We start from the raw sequence: 23,669 nt of genomic DNA, 5'->3' as shown, positions 1-23,669 counted from the left end.
TCATTTAAATGCAGATATTTGGCTGAATCATACTTATATATGATGCTTATATTTAATATAGAGATTTGGAAAAATTATCATGGAACAAGGCAGAACTTGGAAATCCAGTCTATTGTTCAAGCACACACAATCTACACAATATCAAACCCAGAAATGTTTTTAGGCTTTTAGACATAAAACATTTTTAGAACATGCAAAATATTGTAATGTTTCCATTCTAACCCCTCTAGCACAGTTTAAGGAGTCATTCTATGTAGAAGAACCTCAAATGGTCATTATGATTATTTATGCTGTTATGTTCTTATATTCATAATCACTAAAATTCTTTTAGAAACTTTTGTGACTTTGAATAAATGTTATGTAGTTTGCGTTTACGTGATCATTATTGTGATAGACCTGAGACGGTCAGGGATATGCAAGTTAGACCCAGTAGCTATTCTGCTAATTCAGAATGATAGAATGTGTTTGTCTTGAAGGAGCTCCAGCCACTCAGGACTGAACTTGGACTCACTGCCCCTATGCCTTTGGTTCCAAGGAATGATTTTCCTCAGAAACTGTATTTTGGTTAACACTGATTTGGAATTCAGGGATTTATCCTAGATCTCATCTGCATGCCTATTTTGGTCTAGAACTTCCTCAACCCAGTTGGGAATAACCTCAAAATTATACCACACAAATTATATAAACTTTCAGGATCTCTCTTCATCTTGACATAGTACAAGGCACAGCTTTGTGGGGAGAAGGGAGGGGTAATTTTCTCTGGGCACTTTTGAACTCTAGAACCTAAGATTATCAGCAAACATCTGATAGAAAGAGCAGGCAACCAATTATGGTGTATTGTGAAATAATTTGTTATGTTAAGACAATTGGAAATGCATATAAAATAATGCATGTATTGCACTATACTGAACATATGCAATATATCAGTAGTGTTGTTGTTGTTTAGTTGCTAAGTCATAATTAACTCTTTTGTGACACTGTGGACTGCAGCCCACCAGGCTCCTCTGTTCGTGGTATTTCCCAGGCAAGAATACTGGAGTGGGTTGCCATTTCCTTCTCCAGGAGATCTTCCTGACCCAGGGATTGAACTCGTGTCTCCTGCATTGCAGGCGTATTCTTTACCACTGAGCCATGAGGGAAGCCCATATCAATAGTGGGTTTATAGAAAAATTTCAAGGTAAAGAATATAAAAGTCACATACAAAACAGTAACAGGCTGTCTATCAAAGACTATTATACATGACTTGTCTTATTTGACTTAGATATTACTTGATTAATTGTTATAAATATGAGTGATATTGATACTCTTTGCATCGCTTTATGGGTAAGAAAGAAGCTGAGGGGAACTTGCTTTATTGCAAAAGTCATGTGGTTGGACCTCAGAGTCCTGACTCTTGGCCTGCTTAATTTATATGCCTCCCAAGAGTTCACAATTTAAGACCAAAACATTTAGTGGTCATAATTCTGCAAGAGCTAAAAGCAAAATACTTATTCTGAAAGATATCAATCTATGGTAATCATACGTTTATAATCAGTGTAATGGTAGACTTCATTGAGACATTCCAATTTTGTTATTTCAAGAGCTGCCCTCACACAAAAAGTCCAGACCTTGGTTAAAGTTTGTAATGTCATCCAGAAACTACTTCAACCATCAAAAACCTCTCGTACCCGAGAAACATCAGGAGGATATTTTGTTTGTTCAGGAATGCTCTTATTGGTTCCCATTATGAAAAATTATTACATAGAAGTATCTTTTTAAAATATAGAGGGTTTTGCTAGAAAAATGTAGTCTTGAGAAAGGGGATTCTGATGCTCTACTGGAAAAAAAAAGAATTTTAATCCCAACATACCAATACAAAAGCGTAAAAGCTAAAGCTAAGGGCACTGCACTTCTCCCCAGTGCAGTGCCCCATGAATCAGTTTATCTAGTTATCTATATCTATCTCTCATCTATCAATCAGTCTATCTACCAGTCTCTCTATTGATCTATCAACCTATTTATTGATCTATCTACTTATAAGTATCTATCAGTCTATGAATCTATCAATCAGACTATCATTCTATCTGTCTTTCAAATATTAAGGGAAGACTTGGTCCATTGCTTACTTCTAAAGAACTCATCGATATCGTTGATCCAGTTTCACTTCTTGATAATCCTGCATTTTCATCCAACTCAGAGGCCATGAAGTTCTTCACAGCTGTGCGAGGCTCAAAGGGCAAATTCTGCATATGTTCCTGGGGTGCGAGATGTTGCTCTAAGTTCATATTGAACTGGTCCATGACAGGAGGATTCATGTTGAATTCAGGATTTACTTTGTAGTGCAATAGCCTTTCATGGGGCAGGGTTTCCATGCCAATATTCATTTTGCTTTCTTCTTTCATTGATGGCTGGGTATTTACAGAACTTCTGGGCATCACAATATAGTCACTCTCCATCATTCTCTCTTGAGGATGGACTATGTCCATATCCGCCCCTCTCAAATTATCATCCGTACATAAGTACACAGTTCTCCGCAATTCACTGTTCTCTTTTTTCAAACATTGATTGCCCAGCTCATTCATACCCATGGGCATGTGTAGACCTGTGGGCTGTTGAATAATGACTTTCGAAATGACGTTTCCAGGCAATGTTGAATAGCTAAGTGCTTCAGTGTTTGTTCCTTTTTCTTCTTCATCATCATTCAGAGAAATCCTGGAGAGGGTGCCTGTTATTGTTGCTGCTCTGCAGGGACCAATATCCTTATGAAGAACTGTGAATTAGAACATAAAAGCAAAACAAGAAAGTTAATGCATGCTTATCATTTATTATTATATTCTGTTGTTCCTCATTTTACTAAATATTTCCCTTAATAAAATAAAAATTATCAAAAATCGCATTTCTATTTTTTGTACCCGGTCCAGATTAGTGAATCTTTCTATATTGATTGTGATATGCTCTGATTCTGATATGATAGATCTCAGGTGGCTAAAGTATATTTGAAAACTGATAAACAGATTTTCAAAAATCTCAGTGCCCTAACCTTAAATAACTCTGCCTTACTTTCACAGGACAGGAAGTTTCCCTGAGAAATTTTCTCTGTCAGTGTACTGCAAAGGGCTTTATAAAATTATGGATATATTCACAAGAGTTTGACGTTTTCTTCAAGGGTTCCCCTCTGAAGTATTCTACAAGTTCTAAATTAAAATACTTTAAAATAAAATTAAATTAAAATGAAAATACTTCTTGAAAGAGGTAATCAATGAGAATTTCATCCCACTGTGTCAGAAATACCTTCAAACTTTATGCATGTTGAGAACTAAAGAGTATTTATCTATGAAGTCCATATGGTCAAGTAGATACAGGGTTCAAATGTATTTATCATTTTCAGTCCCATGCAGGAAAAGCAAGGCCTTTTCTTTTTACAAGATCAATCCATCCATATGCTCCAATGCTCATGAGGGGGTATTAAAAGTGCCAACTGACTTTAAGCAGAAAAAACTGTATGAGCCTCTACAACTTTCATTTTAAGCCTGTGAAATAATGACTTAGAAAAGTTAAAGATGCATGATAGCTTGTAGTAAGAAAGAGAACAAAATGAAAACATAAACCCACATCAAAGAAAAAACCATCAACAGAATGGTTCAGAATTATTTATTAGAATATATTTTGGTTGTTTCTCTTTTCTGCCTCTCTGTAAAGAAGGAAGCCATATTTTATGTGTAATGGAGGCAGAGTGACTTGAAGTCTGCTTAGTTGTGACAGCTGTCAGTTTCAAAGTCTAAGAGAATGAATTTCTGAAGAAATATTCTTGGTGATGGCCGTGTTGAAAACAGACAGACGAGCACTGTGTGCATATTGGTTCAACATGGGCTCCCAGTGCTGCCTTATCAACAGGCAGAGCCATTTTCACTGAATGTTTCGTTAGGCATAGATAACTAAAGTATTTGGTTTATTATCTCCTCGTGAAAAGTCTCAGACATGTTCAGGGTTACCCATCATTATCAAGTTTTCAAATAGCATCCTAATTATTATGCATCAAAGCAAGGGTTGAAAATAGAAAATTCTGAATGTCTTTCCCTATTGCAAAGAAGAGATGATTTCAAATTATTTCAAGACAGGTATCATTCACGTAATATCTCTTATCTTCGAGTTACGGTATTTAATTTTGCACTAGGTTTCTCTTTCTTTTTATATATTAAAGATGTTATTCAATTATAGTCCAATAAAAATTTTTTAAAAGAACAGAAAAAAAGCAAAAAACAAAACAAACAAAGATGTTAAATCTACATCACATATTTTTATTAACCCACAATTTGGTGTGACTTTTTATATTTAACTATTCTATTTAAGAATTAGAATAATTCCATTTTAAAAAATTATTTCCAAACATCTTAATGTAATATATAGGTAATGAATTGGGATTGTCAGGAACAATTTACATAAAAATATTCAGAAATAAAGTATGTTAAATTAATGGATTGAGTAATATTCCAAAAAGAAGCCCTTAAAATAATTCCAAATTCTAGCAAGAATATTTTAAATCTTTAACTGTAAGCAAATATTAATTCAAAGTTTACAGCAATATAATTTAAAGGCTAGTTATGGAAACAGATTCTATTTTATTAAGTACATATAGATAATTTTTTAGTTTTGTGAGTGTGTCACAAACAAAGTGAATCTTGGTGCTGGATACCTGCATTTCCCCGGTGTCTCACTCAGTAAAGAATCTGCCTGCAGTCAAGGACACCCGGGTTCAACCCCTGGGTCGGGAAGATCTCCTGGAAAGGAAATGGCAATCCACTCCAGTATTCTTGCCTAGGAAATCCCATGGTCAGAGGAGCCAGGTAGGCTACACTCCATGGGGTAGCAAAGAGTTGGACACAACTGAGTGACTAACACTTTCAATTTCAATCTGGATTTGAATAACATATGTTTAGTTTCTATAAATATAATTTGTAGTTATAGTGGCACATTTTTGAGACAGCCATCTTTACTGAAAATTTGTATATCAAGTATTTGGGGAAATACAATTCTTCTTATGAAGGAGTGTTGACTCTATATGAGAAATGTAACTATTTCTTTGACATGCTCAAAATGTGGATATCCAAATTTTGAATATACAACATAAACAAATCGACACCACCTACACATGCAGACACGATGTTGAAGTGATCAGACTTTTGAGAGAAATAAATCAAGTAGTGAAAGGCAAAATGCAAACAAATCCAAAACAAAGCAAAAAGCACTTGAATATTTTGCATAATCAGATATATGCGCCACTCTTTGGGAAAGCAAATTTCAACAAAACTTGGAGAAAGATTACACAGAGACCAGGAATTGAGGCTTTGACACTGAATATACAACGTGGAAGGAAATCTTCAGAAAAACACAAGAGCAAGTTCTTTTTAAGCTCAGCTAAAAAAGGGCACAGACCGAAAGTGAAAACATTAAAAGATTTTTTTTTCTAATAAAATAATGGTACTCGCCTAATATTAAGAATACTAAATCTCTGGATACAATGAATCTGGGGAAATGCATATTTTAACAAAAGAGAACAAGATGAGTATCATTCCTTTATTTGTAAAGTTTGGAAGAAGACTTATTTAGAAGGCATTCTTATCAAAGTTTCAACGGCCAAACAATTTCAAATGGATACAATGCTAACATATAACTAGTAAGATAATAACAAATAGAGATAAATGCAAAGTCTAGTTTTTCTTTAAGGGAAAAAGAAAAAAAGCAGAACCTTTATATAATCATAGATTAGGAAGTCCCTGACAGCTACTACAAAAAGTTTTGGGGATTTTAAATGATAAGCAGTTGACATTAGTATTTTACCAGCTGCTATGAAGTCAGATGTGAATGTACATAACATTAATATAAGGAAAAGAGCCAACTCTGATAAATGCTGGCTAAAATGGGCACCACACTTAAAATTTGTGGTGTTGGAGAAGACTCTTAAGAGTCCCTTGGACTGCAAGGAGATCCAACCAGTCCATTCTAAGGGAGATCGATCCTGGGTGTTCACTGGAAGGACTGATGCTAAAGCTGAAACTCCAATACTTTGGCAACCTCGTGCGACGAGTTGACTCAATGGAAAAGAGTCTGATGCTGGGAAAGGTTGGGGGCGGGAGGAAAAGGGGACAACCGAGAATGAGATGGCTGGATGGCATCACCGACTCTGTGGACATGAGTTTGAGTGAACTCCGGGAGTTGGTGATGGACAGGGAGGCCTGGTGAGCTGTGATTCATGGGGTCACGGAGAGTCGGACACGACTGAGCGACTGAACTGAACTGAACTGAATTTTAAATGACTGACTCCAGAAGGCAGGATGTCTGCCTGGGAGGATGCTGAGCAATGAGTGAAGGAAAATAGTTTGCTTAATCTTAAAAAAAAAAAAAAAAAAAGACATGGATTGGGTTACATAATATCTGGATGAAGGTCTTATTCTCAAAGGCACCATTAGAACAAATGAATAAAAAATAAAAGAAAGTATATATTTTTTTCCCAGTACAAAGAAGCATTATTCATCTGCTTTTGGTGGTGTTCACAGGCTGTATGTTGTCACCCTGCTTATTTAACTTATATGCAGAGTACATCATGAGAAATGCTGGGCTGGATGAAGCACAAGCTGGAATCAAGATTGCCGGGAAAAATACCAATAACCTCAGATATGCAGATGACGCCCCCCTTATGGCAGAAAATGAAGAAGAATTAAAGAGCCTCTTGATGAAAGTGAAAGAGGAGAGTGAAAAAGTTGGCTTAAAGCTCAACACTCAGAAAACGAAGATCATGGCATCCAGTCCCATCACTTCATGGCAAATAGATGGGGAAACAGTGGAAACAGTGGCAGACTTTATTTTCTTGGACTCCAAAATCACTGCAGATGGTGACTGCAGCCATGAACTAAAAAGACACTTACTCCTTGGAAGGAAAGTTATTACCAACCTAGACAGCATGTTAAAAAGCAGAGACATTACTTTGCAAACAAAGGTCCATCTAGTCAAGGCTATGGTTTTTCCAGTGGTCATGTATGGATGTGAGAGTTGGACTGTAAAGAAAGCTGATCGCTGAAGAATTGATGCTATTGAACTGTGGTGCTGGAGAAGACTCTTGAGTGTCCCTTGGACTGCAAGGAGATCCAACCAGTCCATCCTAAAGGAAATTAGTCCTGAATGTTCATTGGAAGGACTGATGAAGCCGAAACTCCAGTACTTTGCCCATCTGATGCGAAGAACTGACTCACTGGAAAGGACCCTGATGCTGAGAAAGACTGAAGACAGGAGAAGAAGGGGACAACAGAGGATGAGATGGTTGGATGGCATTACTAACTCAATGGACATGAGTTTGAGTAAGCTCCAGGAATTGGTGATGGACAGGGAGGGCTGGTGTGCTGCAGTCCATGTGGTCGCAAAGAGTCGGACATGACTGAGCGACTGAACTGAACTGTCAGGCTGGAGGGCAGTTATTTGGGACATGGTCACCAGGATCCAGGTCTCTAAGCAGGGTGTGTGCATGCTCTGTCATGGTCCACTCTCGAATACAGCAATAAAGCTATAGTACACACACACACACACACAATGGTGTTTCATCCTTCCTACATGGATGATGAACCTGAGGCACAGACAGACATCAAACTGACTGGCCTTGCACCTGACAACCAGTGAGAGGTGGATGGAAGGCTTCCATCTCCAAGGCAGTGCCTTCCTGTGATCTGTGCTCCCAGTCAACCATTTTCACCTCCTTCCATTTCCCATTCATATTCTCTCTATCTGCTATTACAATGCTCCCAGCTGACTCAATTTGCCCCTGTATAGGAATATATGATGTGTAAACCACAGCACTTTCTTTAAAACAAACAGAAAAAAGATTCGACATTTAATGATTGCATTTTCAAAATTCAAATATTCTTACCTGATCGACAAGCAATGTCTACATCCTTTTCAAAATCTGTCTGTAATAAGAAATAATAAGACATAGAATCATCATTTAATGAAGACCTCAAGCTTATACTGACCAGATTATCTGAAGTTAACAATATCTGACTAGGCAATACCAGGATATTGTTAATATTTTGTGCAAAGGAAGTTTCTCAAGGAATAATCAAATTGCTTTCAAGAGTATTTTCTAGCGACCATATGTTGGATAAAATCAGTTGGAAATATGTTGTACAGTTTTAATAAGGCAATATTGTACCTATGGTCCTCTAACACCAGATATGAAAGAACAGAATTTTAAGGCAATTCCTTAATGAAATTAATTAAGGAATTTCAATTCCACAATGAAAATACTAGAATGTGAAATATTGTGAAGATACTTAAATAAATGTCCTTGTTATTTACATTTTTAAAAATTCACTTTGAATATATTGTTAATAATGTAATATCTTATAGCTTCGTCAAACCCTTAACAATCAAACTAGGGTTTTCTGATGATTCCTTTTTATGCAAATCTGACAAAAGACTTAGGGTTTAGGGATTAAAGTTGAAGATTAAACAATAATAATCTGGCCCAGAACTTGCTAGAGTTTAGTTCCATCCTCATATTTTCTCCAAACTTTTATTGTAAATGAATAGTTGTTTCTGTTCAGTTGCTAAGTTGTGTCCAACTCTTTGCAACCCCATAAACTTCAGCATGCCAGGCTTTCCTGCTTCACTATCTCCTGGAGTTTGCTCAAACTCATGTCCATTGAGTCAGTGATGCCACCCAACCATCTCATCCTCTGTCACCCTCTTTTCCTTCTGCCCTTAATCATTCCCAGCATCAGGGTCTTTTCCAATGAGTCAGCGCTTCACATCCGGTGGCCAAAATATTAGAGCTTCATCTTCAGCATTAGTCCTTCCCAGTGAATAATCAGGGTTGATTTCCTTTAGGATTGACTGTCACTATTTGATTAGTTTATTTTTAATGGTGAAATTATATTAGCCTGTTTTAATCAATATTTAGATTCAAGATAACAGTATTTATCTCTTTATTTTTAAAGAGAAATTACTCTTTCTCCTGTTTTAGTTACTAGCATATCATTTAGGCTATTTTTGTGTTGCTTAATACAAACACATTGATAATAAATCAGGTATATTATGAAGAAAACTCTATTAAGCCTTGAGGTTAATGACATACCTTAAAGCTCACTTCATTTCTAAAATATATGGAAGTGGTTATGTGTAAAGTATCCCTTATCTGAACAGCAGTCAGAACTCATGTACAGTGGTTGACTGTTCTGCTGGGAGCATGTTTGCCCTTCCTGCTTTTAGGGCAGTGGTCCTTGTCATGGATCTCCCCCCAGGCCAGGTCCCACCCCAAGGATCTTAGTTTCCTTGGTCTGCAGTGCAGCTCCTCTGAGGAGTTTGAAGGGCAGGCAAGGTGAGGACCATGCCAGGTCTACATTTCAGGCCAGAACTGCAGGTGCAGCATGTTTTGATCTGTAAACAAAATGATCCTACAGATACACTGCTAGCCCTAAATCTGTGTGCGGATGAACATACCCGCCCCTCCGCCCCCGGTGTTGCCCAGAAACCCCACACTCAAAACACCAGTCTGCCAGTAACGCATCCAGGACTCCCAACCAGTCCGGACACAACCATCATCTGGTATCGAAGCTCCAAGTCTGTGACTGATCTAGAATCAAACTCAGCAGAGAACCCTGACACTATTTTACTAGTAAGAATAATTGTTCATTCCCTTGAGAAACCATGACTGAATCAACACTCAGAGGGGAAGGTAAAGCTCACCATGATTTGAGCATGCCCGTTGGGAAACGAACCGGAAGAATCAGCATTGATTGGGTCCTGACAGTTTCTCAGTCGACATCTAAATGCATCCTGAACCTGTGAAAAAAGGACAAACGTTCATTTTCATCTCTCTTGGTAATTACCGAATACTGTCTATATTGGCAATTGACGGAGAAAACCGTTATTGCTGTTTTCATGATCGAACACACATTTTGTTTGCTGTTTTCTATGACCAGAGAATTCATCACTTGCCATCATCACAGACGGAGGTGCTGGGGACTCCTGAGCTGTGCCTATGGCTGTGTCTGGCTCAATACTAATCATTCTTGCCGGAGGGCAGGCTTATTTCCATTGCTACAAACAATATGCCTGTCTTTCAAGGGGGGATTTGCTATTTGGTATGGCATAATCTCCAAAATGGCTTTAAACATTGTGAAAAACGAGATGATCTGCTGGCCAAAACTGATTTGGGATTTTCCTTTTTTTGCCTTATGTAAGACATACTGGGGAGACCCTTTCTTGTCTCCCTTCAAGTACTATATGCCCTGATATCCCAAACAAACAAACATATAAACAACGACAGAAAAAGACAACAACAAAAAAAAAAAAAAAAAAGGAAAGAAACAAAAGCACTTTAGCAAAGCCAAACTTATTTACAACTGGATTCTGAGCAAAGAGCAAACACATCGAAAGGAAATGAAGATCGTTAAAGCCGTCATTAAACACCATGTGGGTTAACCGGAATAGCTGAAAGCAAACACACACATCAACGCAAGCTACTCTGATCCCCGGTGCCCCCTGGCCAGCCAGTCCTCTAGCTCCGTGACTCACCAGGTCCCTAACGATGGGAGGGCGTGAGCATAGGCTGAGTCAAGGGCAAGGTCATTTTATGAACATCTGGCTTTTCCAACCTCATACCATTAATATTTCCTCCTTGTTTATTATGATCTGTCTTTTGGGGTTATGAAACAAAGCATAGATGACGTGGCAGTCTACTTTGCCGAAGCACGTGGTAGAGACCACCCAGGGAAACACATAATGATGTCCAGTATTGAGAAGCACTGGTATAAAATATCCTGTCACCGTTTTGTTTGTGAGATGTGCAGAGCTTGTCTATTGGCTATTAAGCTATCTATTATCTATTAAGTTGTTTTCAGCTTCTCTCATCCATTTCATAAATTGTTAGCAGCCTCCTTCCTAAATGGCAAGACTTGGAAAGTGATATGAAGCTTAGTCACCACTGAGCCCTGGCTGAGCTCCATCATGAGAGCTCCACCCACATGGATTTTGCCCCTCAGGTTCTGATCCTCGTGATGCAACCACTGTGTGTGTGCTCACTCAATCGTGTCCAGTTCTCTGTGACCCCCAAGGACTGTGGCCCACTAGGCTCCTCTATCCGTGAAATTTTCCAGGCAAGAATACTGGAGTGGGTTGCCATTTCCTCCTCCAGGGGATTTTCCCGACCCAGGGATCAAGCCCCTGTCTCTTTGTGTCTCCTGCATTGCCAGGAGGATTCTTTACCACTGCACAACCTGGGAAGATGCTTACTTAATACATTGCTCTGTGTTATTATAAGGCTTCCCTAATAGTTCAGTCGGTAAAGACTCTGCCTGCAATGCAGGAAACTCGGGTTTGATTCCTGGGTCAGGAAGATCCCCTGAAGGAAGGCACGGCAACCCACTCCAGTATTCTCACTTGGAGAATCCCATGGACAGAGGAGCCTGGCAGTTGACAGTCCATGGGGTTGCAAGAGTCAGACATGACTTAGTGATTATATTCTAAGGTGTGTGCTAATCAAATCATTTTGAAAAGCAAACTGAGTCACTGGCAGTACCAGCTATGATTTCATAGATGTTTCAAACTTACATCTCCTGCATTGGCAGGTAGATTCTTTACCACTGCCCTACCTGGGAAGCCAATGTAACCCCTATAGCTGTGAATTAAAAAAGGTGGGGATGGGCTCCATATCCTCGGACTTCTCTTCTATTCTCTGATTCTAACTTTTCTTTCTTCAACCATTTTTAATTGAAATACAGTTCATTTACAATGCTGAGTTAGTTTCAGGTGTATTGTGGGGTGATTCAGTTATACATACATATGTGTATATGTGTGTGTTAATCGTTCAGTCATGTCCGACTGTTTGCGACCCCATGGATAGTAGCCTGCCAGGCTTCTCTGCCCAAGGAATTCTGCAGGCAAGAATACTGGAGTGGGTTGACATTTCCTTCTCCAGGGGATCTTCCCAATCCAGGAATTGAACCTGGGTCTCCTGTATTGCAGCCAGATTCTTTACTATCTAAACCTCAAGGAAGCCCGTATTCATATATACTTTTTCAGGGTCTTTTCCATTATAGATTATTACAAGATATTGAGTGTAGTTCTCTGTGCTATACAGCAGGTCCTTGTTTATCATTAATGTTTTATATATAGTAGTGTATATATATCGAATACCATTTCTGTCCTTTATCAAAATGGTATTCGATATATATACACTACTATATATAAAACATTAATGATGAAAAAGTGAAAGAAGAGAGTGAAAAGGTTGGCTTGAAGCTCAACATTCAGAAAACAAAGATCATGGCATCTGGTCCCATCACTTCATGGGAAATAGATGGAAAAACAGTGGAAACAGTGTCAGACTTTATTTTTTGGTGCTCCAAAATCACTGCAGATGCTGATTGCAGCCATGAAATTAAAAGACGCTTGCTCCTTGGAAGGAAAGTTATGACCAACCTTGATAGTATATTAAAAAGCAGAGACATTACTTTGCCAACCAAGGTCCGTCTAGTCAAGGCAATGGTTTTTCCCGTGGTCATGTATGGATGTGAGAGCTGGACTGTGAAGAAAGCTGATCGCCGAAGAATCGATGCTTTTGAACTGTGGTGTTGGAGAAGACTCTTGAGAGTCCCTTGGACTGCAAGGAGATCCAACCAGTCCATTCTAAAGGAGATCAATCCTGGGTGTTCATTGGAGGGACTGATGCTAAAGCTGAAACTGCAATACTTTGGTCACCTCATGCGACGAGTTGACTCACTGGAAAAGACTCTGATGCTGGGAAAGGTTGGGGGCGGGAGGAGAAGGGGACGACCGAGAATGAGATGGCTGGCTGGCATCACCGACTCTGTGGACATGAGTTTGAGTGAACTCCGGGAGTTGGTGATTTACAGGGAGGCCTGGCGTGCTGTGATTCATGGGGTCGCGGAGAGTTGGACACGACTGAGAGACTGAACTGAACTGAACTGATATATATCAAATAGGCTTTCTAGGTGGCGCTAGTGGTAAAGAACCAACCTGCCAATGCAGGAGACAGAAGAGACGCTGGTTTGATCCCTGCATTGGGAAGATCCCCTGGAGGAGGAAACGTCAACCCAGCCCAGTATTCTTGCCTGGAGAATCCTATGGACAGAGGAGCCTGGCGGGCTACAGTCCATAGGGTCGCACAGAGTCAGATATGACTGTAGTGGCTTAGCACGCACACATATTTTAATATTTCTAAATCTGGAATTTTCTGGAAAAAAAGAGCAAGGAGTTGCCTCATACAACCAGGTGAGGCAACTTCCCAGAGTTTCTTTCAGACACATCAACAGTAGTTTAGGCTCAGTGAAATTTAGCCTGGATGTGTTTTCCTGAAGAACTGGATAAACACTGGGAAATAAATTGTCCAGCTTCTCCTTTGAAGGAGACATCATGTGGACTAACTAGACTCTTTAGAAGTGAATACTTCTTAGATTAAGAAGTCATAGCTGTAGGTCACAAAAATACACAATTAATAATCTGAAAGATCATTACACACTAGGGTAATGAGTCTACTGTTAGATGATCTGTGTACTGTTTCACAAAAATCCATAAGAACAAAGAGGAGATGACAGCAAGCTGGAGTGATCCATGAGATTCCAGGATGTGAGAGCTGGTAGGTGACTGGTAACCAACCAAGCCTGTCCAGGTGCAGCCACTGAAAGGGGCGAGAGACGCCCGGCTCCCGGCGGCGCAGACGCGAGAGACGCCCGGCTCCCGGCGGCGCAGACGCGAGAGACGCCCGGCTCCCGGCGGCGCAGACGCGAGAGACGCCCGGCTCCCGGCGGCGCAGACGCGAGAGACGCCCGGCTCCCGGCGGCGCAGACGCGAGAGACGCCCGGCTCCCGGCGGCGCAGACGCGAGAGACGCCCGGCTCCCGGCGGCGCAGACGCGAGAGACGCCCGGCTCCCGGCGGCGCAGACGCGAGAGACGCCCGGCTCCCGGCGGCGCAGACGCGAGAGACGCCCGGCTCCCGGCGGCGCAGACGCGAGAGACGCCCGGCTCCCGGCGGCGCAGACGCGAGAGACGCCCGGCTCCCGGCGGCGCAGACGCGAGAGACGCCCGGCTCCCGGCGGCGCAGACGCGAGAGACGCCCGGCTCCCGGCGCAACCGACCACGTGCAGAATCGTGGCTGAGAGGAGCTGCCCCGCACCCAGGGTTAGGGCGGTGGCCGAGAGGAGCTGTACCACGTCCAGGAGGCGGTGGCTGCTTGGGCACCGGAGGGCCGAGAGGAGCTGATCCACATTCAAAGCAGGAGGGGCGGCCTTGAGGAGATACCCCTCGTCCAAGGTAAGGTACAGCGGCTGCGCCTTGCTGGAGCAGCTGGGAAGAGGTACTCCACGATCAAGTGGAATATAAGAATCCAGTGTTCTGGGGAGGAAGGAACAAGATGGCGGAGGGATAAGACGGCGAGACCACTTTCTCCCCCACAAATTCATCAAAAGAACATTTGAATGCGGAGTAAAGTCCACAAAACAACTTCTGAATACTGGCAGAGGACATCAGGCTCCCAGAAAAGCAGCCATTGTCTTCTAAAGGAAAGAGAAGAAATCCAGCTCCACCCACCAGAACACTGACACATGCCTCCCTAACCAGGGAACCCGGACAAGTCACCCGTCCAACCCCACACACAGCGAAGAAACTACATAATAAAGAGAACTCCACAAACTGCAAGAAGAGGGAAAGGCCACCCCAAGCAAAGCAATATAAGCAAGATGAAGAGGCAGAGAAATACCCAGCAAGTAAAGGAACAAGATAATTGCCCACCAACACAAACAAAAGAAGAAGATATAGGGAATCTACCTGATAAAGAATTTCAAATTTTGATGGTGAAAATGATTCAAAATCTTGAAAGCAAAATGGAGTTACAGATAAATAACCTGGAGAAAAGGATTGAGAAGTTGCAAGAAAGATTTAATAAGGACTTAGAAGAAATAAAAAAGAGTCAATATACAATGAATAATGCAATAGATGAGATCAGAAACACTCTGGAGGGAACAAACAATAGAATAACAGAGGCAGAAGACAGGATTAGCGAACTAGAAGATAAAATTGTAGAAATAAATGAAACAGAGAGGAAAAAAGAAAAACGAATTAAAAGAAATGAGGACAATATTAGAGCCCTCTGGGACAATGTTAAACGCTCCAACATTCGAATCATAGGAGTCCCAGAAGAAGAAGACAAAAAGAAAGACCATGAGAGAATACTTGAGGAGATAATAGTTGAAAACTTCCCTAAAATAGGGAAAGAAATAATCACCCAAGTCCAAGAAACCCAGAGAGTCCCCAACAGGATAAACCCAAGGCGAAATACTCCAAGACACATATTAATCAAATTAACAAAGATCAAACACAAAGAACAAATATTAAAAGCAGCAAGGGAAAAGCAGCAAATAACACATAAGGGGATTCCCATAAGGATAACAGCTGATCTTTCAACAGAAACTCTTCAGGCCAGAAGGGAGTGGCAAGACATACTTAAAGTGATGAAAGAAAATACCCTACAGCCCAGATTACTATACCCAGCAAGGATCCCATTCAAATATGAAGGAGAAATCAAAAGCTTTACAGACAAGCAAAAGCTGAGGGAATTCAGCATCACCAAACCAGCTCTCCAACAAATGCTAAAGGATCTTCTCTAGACAGGAAACACAGAAAGAGTGTATAAACTTGAACCCAAAGTAATAAAGAAAATGGCTACGGGATCGTACTTATCAATAATTACCTTAAACGTAAATGGGTTGAAATTTTCAAAAAGGCTAGGAAACAATTCTCATAGCCATCAATAGTTCAGTGTTGAGTTCATGAATAGTTTTTAAAGTTTGGGACAAACTGTAGTATTTGCTATTTGAAGTGCTATTTGTAATTGGCATATTACGATGTAACATTGGTCTTCATTTCCAACTTAAAACGCCTAAAAATGCCTAACAGGTTTTTAGATTTGTGAATTTTAGTTGAAATGTATTTTACGATGTTACTAAACCTGCAGAAATATTGAAATATTTCAGAGAACTTATTCACTGTACATTTAATTTATTTTATTTATAAAAGTTATGAACTGTAGAAAGTTTTACTTGTTGGGTCAAATGCTTGTTGCTTCAAATGCTTGTTGCATTTGAAGTGCTAGTTACAAGAAAATCAAATACCTTCAATGTATAAATGCTATTAAGTTTTTAAAGGACTCTGGAGTATAAGTAAGTTTGTTTAAAGAAATTTAGTCTATTCAACCTGAATCAGCTCTGTCAAACATTAATTAAAAGCCTCATTTTAAAAAAATTAAAAAAAAAAAAATTTGCATTTGGGGGACAGCACTAAGAAAGTATATATGTTTGTAGAAGAAAAATTCTAAGTATTAGCGTCAGAAAAATAGGTACTTGCTAATTTTCTGTTTGTGCCCCAAGGCAACTGTTAAAGAAGAACAATTTATAAAGGAAGATAAACAGTATGTTAGAAATGTTGCTTCCAGGGGCTGGTCACACGAGTGTTTTTCAAGTCTGCTTCTAAACACCAGCATATATAAAATATGAAAGTGGCCCCTGGTAAAACCAAAACGTTAATTTAACTCTTCTTCACCAGCCACTCTCAGGTCTTTGAAGTGCAGCTGTCAAAGATATTTTTGTCTGACAATGAAATATGGAAAAGCAACTCCTCTAAGTTTCTTTTCAAAATCCACTCTCTGATTGCTTGAAGGAAATATAAAAGAAATCTCTTTTTCATAACACACATACAAAAAATCAATACCTTAAACTACCAAACACTCAAATATGACAATGGATTAAGGGCACATCTATCCTGGAGAATGATGTCAGTTGCATGAGTCAGTCAATGCTAGTCACAAGAAATATAGAACAGAAAAGCATAAAAATTCTGCAGTAAATTCAAGGTCATTTTAATGGTCATCTATCAATAAATGCCATGATTTAAGTGTTAAATTCTCTGACACTTTTAGTGCCTCTGTTCCTTCTAATTCAGAAAGGAATTAGAAGAAATTCCTCTTAGCAGAAATTCCTCTGTTTGATTAAAAAAAAAAAAATCTTATGATTGCATTTAGGCAATCTAGATGAGCTAGCCTTAAATATTTATTGAATACTGACAGGGAAGAATAATTAAGACTAGATTTCACACCACATACTTTTATCACAGAAAAGAATGTTTCAAGCAAGATAGTACCTGGAAGATGCATCTGTAGTTATTTGGAAACATTTTGATAATTAAATGAATGTTCTATCAAGTAAGCAAAGAGACTTTTATCTTTGGTGAGTTAATTTAAATTGTTTTCATGAAGAACAACTAAAAGTTTTGAAAAAACAAGTCTCTGAGGACTTTAATTCCAAACAAGGAGAAAGCATAAAAACAAACAAAAGACAGAATTCAGATATGACTACTGCATGCTGAAATTAAAGTTTTCTGTGTCAAAAGTCATATTTACAAGACTGGACAACAATAGTCCTGACGTTTTTCCTGCTTTGTGATTAAGATGGAAGAAAAAGAATTTTTAGAAGATTCAGATATTCACTATTTAAGCAGAGTCTTCCCTGGTGGCTCAGATGGTAGAGAATCCACCTGCCAATGCAGGAGACCCAGGTTTGATCCCTGGGTTGGCAAGATCCCCTGAAGAGAATAGCAACCCACTCCAGTATTCTTGCCTGGAGAATCCCATGGACAGAGCGGGCTCCAGTCCATGGGGTCGCACAGAGTCTGACACAACTGAGTGACTTTAACTTCACTTCACTCCTTATGTTGACCATCTGTGGAGGACAAGTCACTTACTTTAGGTACCAATTTAAAGGTTCTTTTTAGATACTAAAATCATTATACCTCTGAGTTCTTCCAATATCAATCAATTTTTAAACTTATGTAGGACCAGTAAATATAATTCTTAAACAAAGCTGTCTAGAATAATTATTTAACACAAATTGCAGCACAGTTACTATCTAGATTTCAAAATGTCCTATTGTTATAATACTCTGCCACAGATATTTCACCTTAATTCACAGCCAGACAGAGGGTTAAAAAGCATCACTGGTGTAGCAAAGAAGAGATATGTGAATAGCCTTGGAATATTTAGGAGACTTTATGGAAAGCTGACATCATGTTGTGAAATAAAAAAAGAGGTGTCAAGAAACATCTTCAAATATATAGTGAGGTGACCACAGCAAGCTATCAGGTGTCTTCTGAGAGAACCCGCCAGGCACAACCAAAGTTACCTTGGCCAGATCTTTCTTGGGGTGGCTCTAAGATCTTCTGAGAAAGCTATCCCCCCTTTTCCTGTGGATGGGTTCCTAGGAAAGAACAGTGTTCAGAGGTCTGCAGGGTGTATCTCGCTCCTGCCCCTCCCCTGGGGACAGTGGTTCAGTTCATCTCAGCAGCAGCCAGCAAGAACATCTCTGCTGGTCCTTGCTCTGAAGACAGCAGGCAATGTCACCATGAAAGTCAGTGCCAGATTTAGAGTCTGCTGGGGAAGAACACGGAGCAATGCGTGGCGGAGCTGCGATTTAGAGGGAGCTCCGGGAGAGAGCTGCACTGTTGGAGACTGGCTCTGTATTTAGCCACAGACCCCAAATCTTCACCTTTTAAGAAGACAGCTTTACCTCAGGGTTGTCTTCCTTACTTTCCAATTTTCGAGGATCGTTTATTTGTTAGACTAGGAGAAGAGCTTAACTTTTTTTTTTCCTTTCTCAATCTAATATCAACTATTGTTTCTATTGATTCATAATTGAACAAATGGCTTTTAAATTACATTAAATTTCATATCATTTCACCAGTAAAAGAATGAGCATTGTCAGTTTCATGTGTATTATACGTTTGCAGAAGCACCATGAATAACTACACAAAATTTTAAAAAAAGTATTATTTGACCTCTCTGATAGGACAGGAAATGAACAAACATGGTTAATCATTTCCTATATGTTGAAGGAAAAATATGGACTCTGGTCTCAAATTTCAGTCCTAATGACTTTTTATTGGAACTCTCTAACACTCAAGGTGCTGGAGAAGACTCTTGAGAGTCCCTTGGACTGCAAGGAGATCAATGCTGGGTGTTCATTGGAAGGACTGATGCTAAAGCATCAGTCTCACCTCATGCGACGAGTTGACTCACTGGAAAAAACTCTGATGCTGGGAGGGATTGGGGGTGGGAGGAGACAGGGACGACAGAGAATGAGTTGGCTGGATGGCATCACCGACTCGATGGACATGAGTTTGGGTGAACTCCGGGAGTTGGTGATGGACAGGGAGGCCTGGCATGCTGTGATTCATGGGGTCGCAAAGAGTCAGAAACGACTGAGCAACTGAACTGAACTGAACTGAACACTCAAGGGATTGTCACTTAGTCTCAAAATTGTTGCAGAGTTTTACGTTTCCTTGTATCGGGTTTAAGGGTCACAGGAGCTGCCCTAGACAGCATTTCACATGTGTGATCTGAAAAAGTGTAACAGCATTTCTTCAGCACAGGAGAAAAAAAGGTAAGGGAGTCACACACCAGACACCTCCACCCACGCCTTCCTGGAAGATACTTTGAACTTCCTGCTGTCCATGTCAAGGCAGAAAACAAAAACTTTATTCATGAACTCTTACTTCTTACATTTATTTTAAACCTTTATTCCAGATGTACTCAACTTCTCCTCACCAGTTTAACACTGTTGCAAGCTGGGGCTCTGCGGTCTGAAAGGAGAGAGAAGGGAGCTAGAAAGCCGTGGCTGGATGCTACCTGGCAGACATGCCAGAGTTTGCCAATCTCTGCCATGACCTCTGGGTCTTAACTTGTTCACTCAAGCTCTCCTGTGAGTCAACCTGGTTTCACCCTCTTGTGAAGCTCTCTATATGGAGTTGGAAAACCACACATGTGGATCAGGATGGACAGAAATATTCATGACAGAGCTGAAATTATGCTCCAATCAGAAAAACCAAACTTGGAACAAAAAGTAAGACTAATGGTCTGCTGACTAAGAAACGGGATGACTCCTGAGTGTAGGGAGGCGGGTGATATCTGGGAGAAGCATATAGGGCTACACATGGTCCTTGCCTGCTTGTGTCTACGTGCCTGTTTAAAGGCGTCTCTGTGTTTCCTACCCTCTGTTCCAACTAAAATTCAGCTTTATTGTGGTACCTTTAGCCATTCTCCCATTTCCAGACACACATTCTGTCTTATTAAAAACTAGACAAACAAAATAAATCTTTAAATGCATTTTTCTTTTTTTTGGAAGCTTCAATTCAACCTGCCAAAGATGAAGCTCTTAGCAACCCACCTCACTCTCTTTAACCCAACTCCACTCCGAGCAAGAACCCTGACCCTCCCCACCCTGGGCTACTCACTCATTTTCTGAAATCTCTTCCTTGTGACATATAGTGGCATCTTTTCAAGGCCTCTGCTCACCATAAAGAGAAAGCTCTAAAACGCCACTTAGTGATGTGCCCTTAAATGTCGACGGTTCTGTTTTTCTCTTGGTGCCATGGTCAGAGCCATTAACAAAAAAAATTCATCCTGTTTTCCAGGATTATGTCATCACTTGCTTTATGCCTCCATGGGCCCCAGGTGGTCTCAGAGAAGCAACTCTCTGCAACTCACCACAAGCTTCATTTCTAGGAAGCCATACGCCCACAAGCCTCTCTCCATTTTCCTCCATGTGAAGCTTTCACTTTCTCCATCAGGACCCCTTCAGGTTCTGAAGCCTTCTATCATACACCACCGTCTTCCAAGACCACTGAAGCCCCTTCCCTCTTTGCACAGGGACTACAATGCGCCTTCTTTTGTGGTACACAGGTCCTACCTAATTTCCCTGCAAATCAATCTGGAAGAGTCATGCAACTCTCCATCTGAACTATATTATGTGCAATACACCTCTTTTCAAATTGCCATCAAGTTATTTCACCACTACTGGTTTCATTTTTCTTAAAAATGATGTATTTGGGAGAGAATATTCATTTTAACTGAGATAGTTACAGTGGCTTGTCTGCTTTGTATAGTCACTGTCATATGCTTGTAAATAACTTTGCTCATCTGTATTTTTATGAAAATGGGAAGTTGACAGAAAAAAAGAAACAGAGGGGCAACTGGGAGGGAGTGGGAGATACAGAAAGAAAGAAAATCCTGTTCACGTTATTTTAAGCATTTGCTACAAAATCGCTTCCCAGGTTTGGATGAAGCTTCTGGGACCTCATCTGGTGTAGCCCAGCCCTCCTGCCAGCAGCAGGGAAAGAAGAGAGAGGAGCTTGGCCCTGCCACTGAAGCTTCGGAGCGGCCCCAGCGTCCTCACACACTGACACAACAAAATGATCCATTTAGGCACTCTCTGTTCCCCCTTCCTTTCAGCGAGAGGGTTTTATTGTAGCTTTTTTCGTACCACAGTCTTGTTATTTCCCCCCTCTGCCATCAAGCTGTACGATTGTCTTAGATCCAGGCACAGCCAGAGACAGCAGCCATGAGAAGAATTTGCAGCACCAGGGAAGCGGTTTCCTAGCAACAGGAACTATTTAAAAGCGTTCACAGGCTCTGGTGTAGTTAGGATTTCCATAGCAATGCAGAGAATAGTAAACAGTGGGTATGTCGTTATGTGCTTAATGCAAATGAATTCTAATCAAGAAAGTACACGGAACTCTCCTCTGTGCTCTGTGGCGACCTAAATGGGAAGGGAATCTGAAAAAGAGGGGATACATGTAAACATACAGCTGATTCACTTTGTTGCACATCAGAAACCAACCCAACATTGTAAAGCAGCTCTACTCCAATAGAGATTAATACAAAACACTTAAGATGGAAAAAAATGACGGGAAATGAAGGAAACACCTATATTTTCTATTATATCCTTATTATTTTCTATTAGATCCTTATCCTTATCTTATTAGGTATGACACATTAGCTTTCAAGATGTAGGTTTTTTTTGAAAGTCATGTGTTGTGATCAGATGGTTTAATTTTTTAAAAATTCTCATTCCCTCTTTGCATTTTCTCTTTTGTCAGAGACATCTGCTAAAACAATTTAAAAGAGGAGCTTCAGAAGAAGAAACCATACTTCAAGAATACACATGTTATGAAATTTAAACATTAAGATTTCAGTCTGGAGTCACAATAAACTACTAGGCAAATAATCAATTTATTTTTTAGAAAAGTGAAATATAATTAAGTTGAGATCATACCAGAATGATCCTTTCTCCTTTCTCTCTTGACTTGGAATAGTTTAGAAAAATTGGACCCATTGAAAGCAGTGGTGCTTTAAAAATGAAGGAAGAGACCCCCCGTTAACATTTAAAATGCCAGTGTTTTTCAGTATCTTATTTCTTTTCTCCTTCTTAACCTGCAAAGCTCCCTTCCTCCCCTATGCACACCCACCTGCCTCAGAGAAGACTGCAGAAATAGACACCAGGAAAGCCTTTTGAATCATGCTGGATGAAACATTAAAGACTAAAAACAACCAAATTATGTTACCATGTACCAGAATACACAGAAACAGAAATATGTTTATTTGTATCCAGCCTCTCTCTAAATTGAAGGAACTATTCCTTAGTTTGTTCATATACTTTTTTGTTTGTTTGTTTTTTAAAATAGCTTTATTGGGATGAGATTTACATATTGTAAAGGTCACCCACGTAAGGTGTATAAAGGCTTTTAGTAACCACCCTAGAATCCAATTTGAAAATCTTTTCATCACCCCCAAAAGAAACCCAATACCCACCAACAGTCACCCCTTATTTTCTACCAACCCCCACCCCAGCTCTAGGCAACTACTGATGTCCTTTCTTACTATATACTTTTAGAAAGAAGACGTCCAGGGAATTCCCTGGCTGTCCAGTGGTTAGGACTTTGTGCTTTCATTAAGGGTCCAGGTTTGATGGCTGGTTGGGGAACTAAGACCTTATAAGCCATATGACATAGTCAAACAAATAGATTAATTAAAAAATTTAAAAAAATAAACATCTTGCATAGGTGCTGGCACATAACAAGAACACCATAAATTTTAAAGAAATAAAAAGACAAAGAGTACATACAAATTACTTTGAATTGTTGTGAAGGAAATGTTTTAAAGTGAAAAAAAAGCAGTAGATATAAAACTCCTATCAGATTATCAAGTAGAGTGATAGATTTGAGTCATTACCCAATATTTTACAGGTTGATATTGAGTTCATTTGCTCAGGTGTGTTTTTATGAAATGTTTGTTCACAGGAGACACAAAGGACAAGGAAAGGTGCCTTGTTCTCCTGGACTGTAGTTAATGCTAGGGCTGTGTGTGTCCACACACACAGCCAGATAGATCCATTGCTAGTGTCTGGCAATACACATTTAGAAGATCAAAAAAAAAAAAAAAGCTTCTATGAATTCAGTAAGATACCCTTATGATGCATTCTTTGGAATTTGCAAAATTTAAGAGGCTTTTTTGATTTTTCAGTAACAATTTCCGCTGAAGAATTCTGAAAGAGAGTTGCCTATAACTGAAATCTTCTCTGTGTATTTTAGCAATGTTACAGGGTATTTTTAAGGGTCAGTGCAAAACTACTGAATATGCAATTTATGATTTCAGTGTTAAAATGAGAGACATGACACTCTGCTATTAATTTATCAACAATAAAATTATTCAATTTAACTAATCATTGAAAATGCAACAACAGGGCCAAAAATCCATATTTTGCTTCCTATTAATACTGAAAATATATATTTACAGACACGTA

General features: G+C 39.8%; 1 protein-coding gene across 3 annotated transcripts in view; it reads right to left on the bottom strand.

The window, feature by feature from the left end:
* The window catches only part of ADGRB3 (adhesion G protein-coupled receptor B3), an 893,473-nt gene that overhangs the window by 26,911 nt on the left and 842,893 nt on the right, over window positions 1-23,669 (bottom strand). For all 3 annotated transcript variants that reach the window (XM_055433831.2, XM_088840488.1, XM_088840489.1), the window contains 3 exons: window positions 9,712-9,807; window positions 7,895-7,934; window positions 2,106-2,749 (listed from right to left, as the gene is read on the bottom strand). In XM_055433831.2, the coding sequence (XP_055289806.1) occupies window positions 2,106-2,749; window positions 7,895-7,934; window positions 9,712-9,807 (780 nt within the window). The remainder of the gene's footprint in view (window positions 1-2,105; window positions 2,750-7,894; window positions 7,935-9,711; window positions 9,808-23,669) is intronic.

Source organism: Moschus berezovskii, chromosome 10 (genome assembly GCF_049115385.1).
Source record: "Moschus berezovskii isolate FMDL1 chromosome 10, NW_MosBer_1.0, whole genome shotgun sequence".
NCBI classification, from domain to species: Eukaryota; Metazoa; Chordata; class Mammalia; order Artiodactyla; family Moschidae; genus Moschus; species Moschus berezovskii.
Note: the sequence above shows the minus strand (reverse complement) of the source record. Positions and strands in the feature narration are given on the sequence as shown.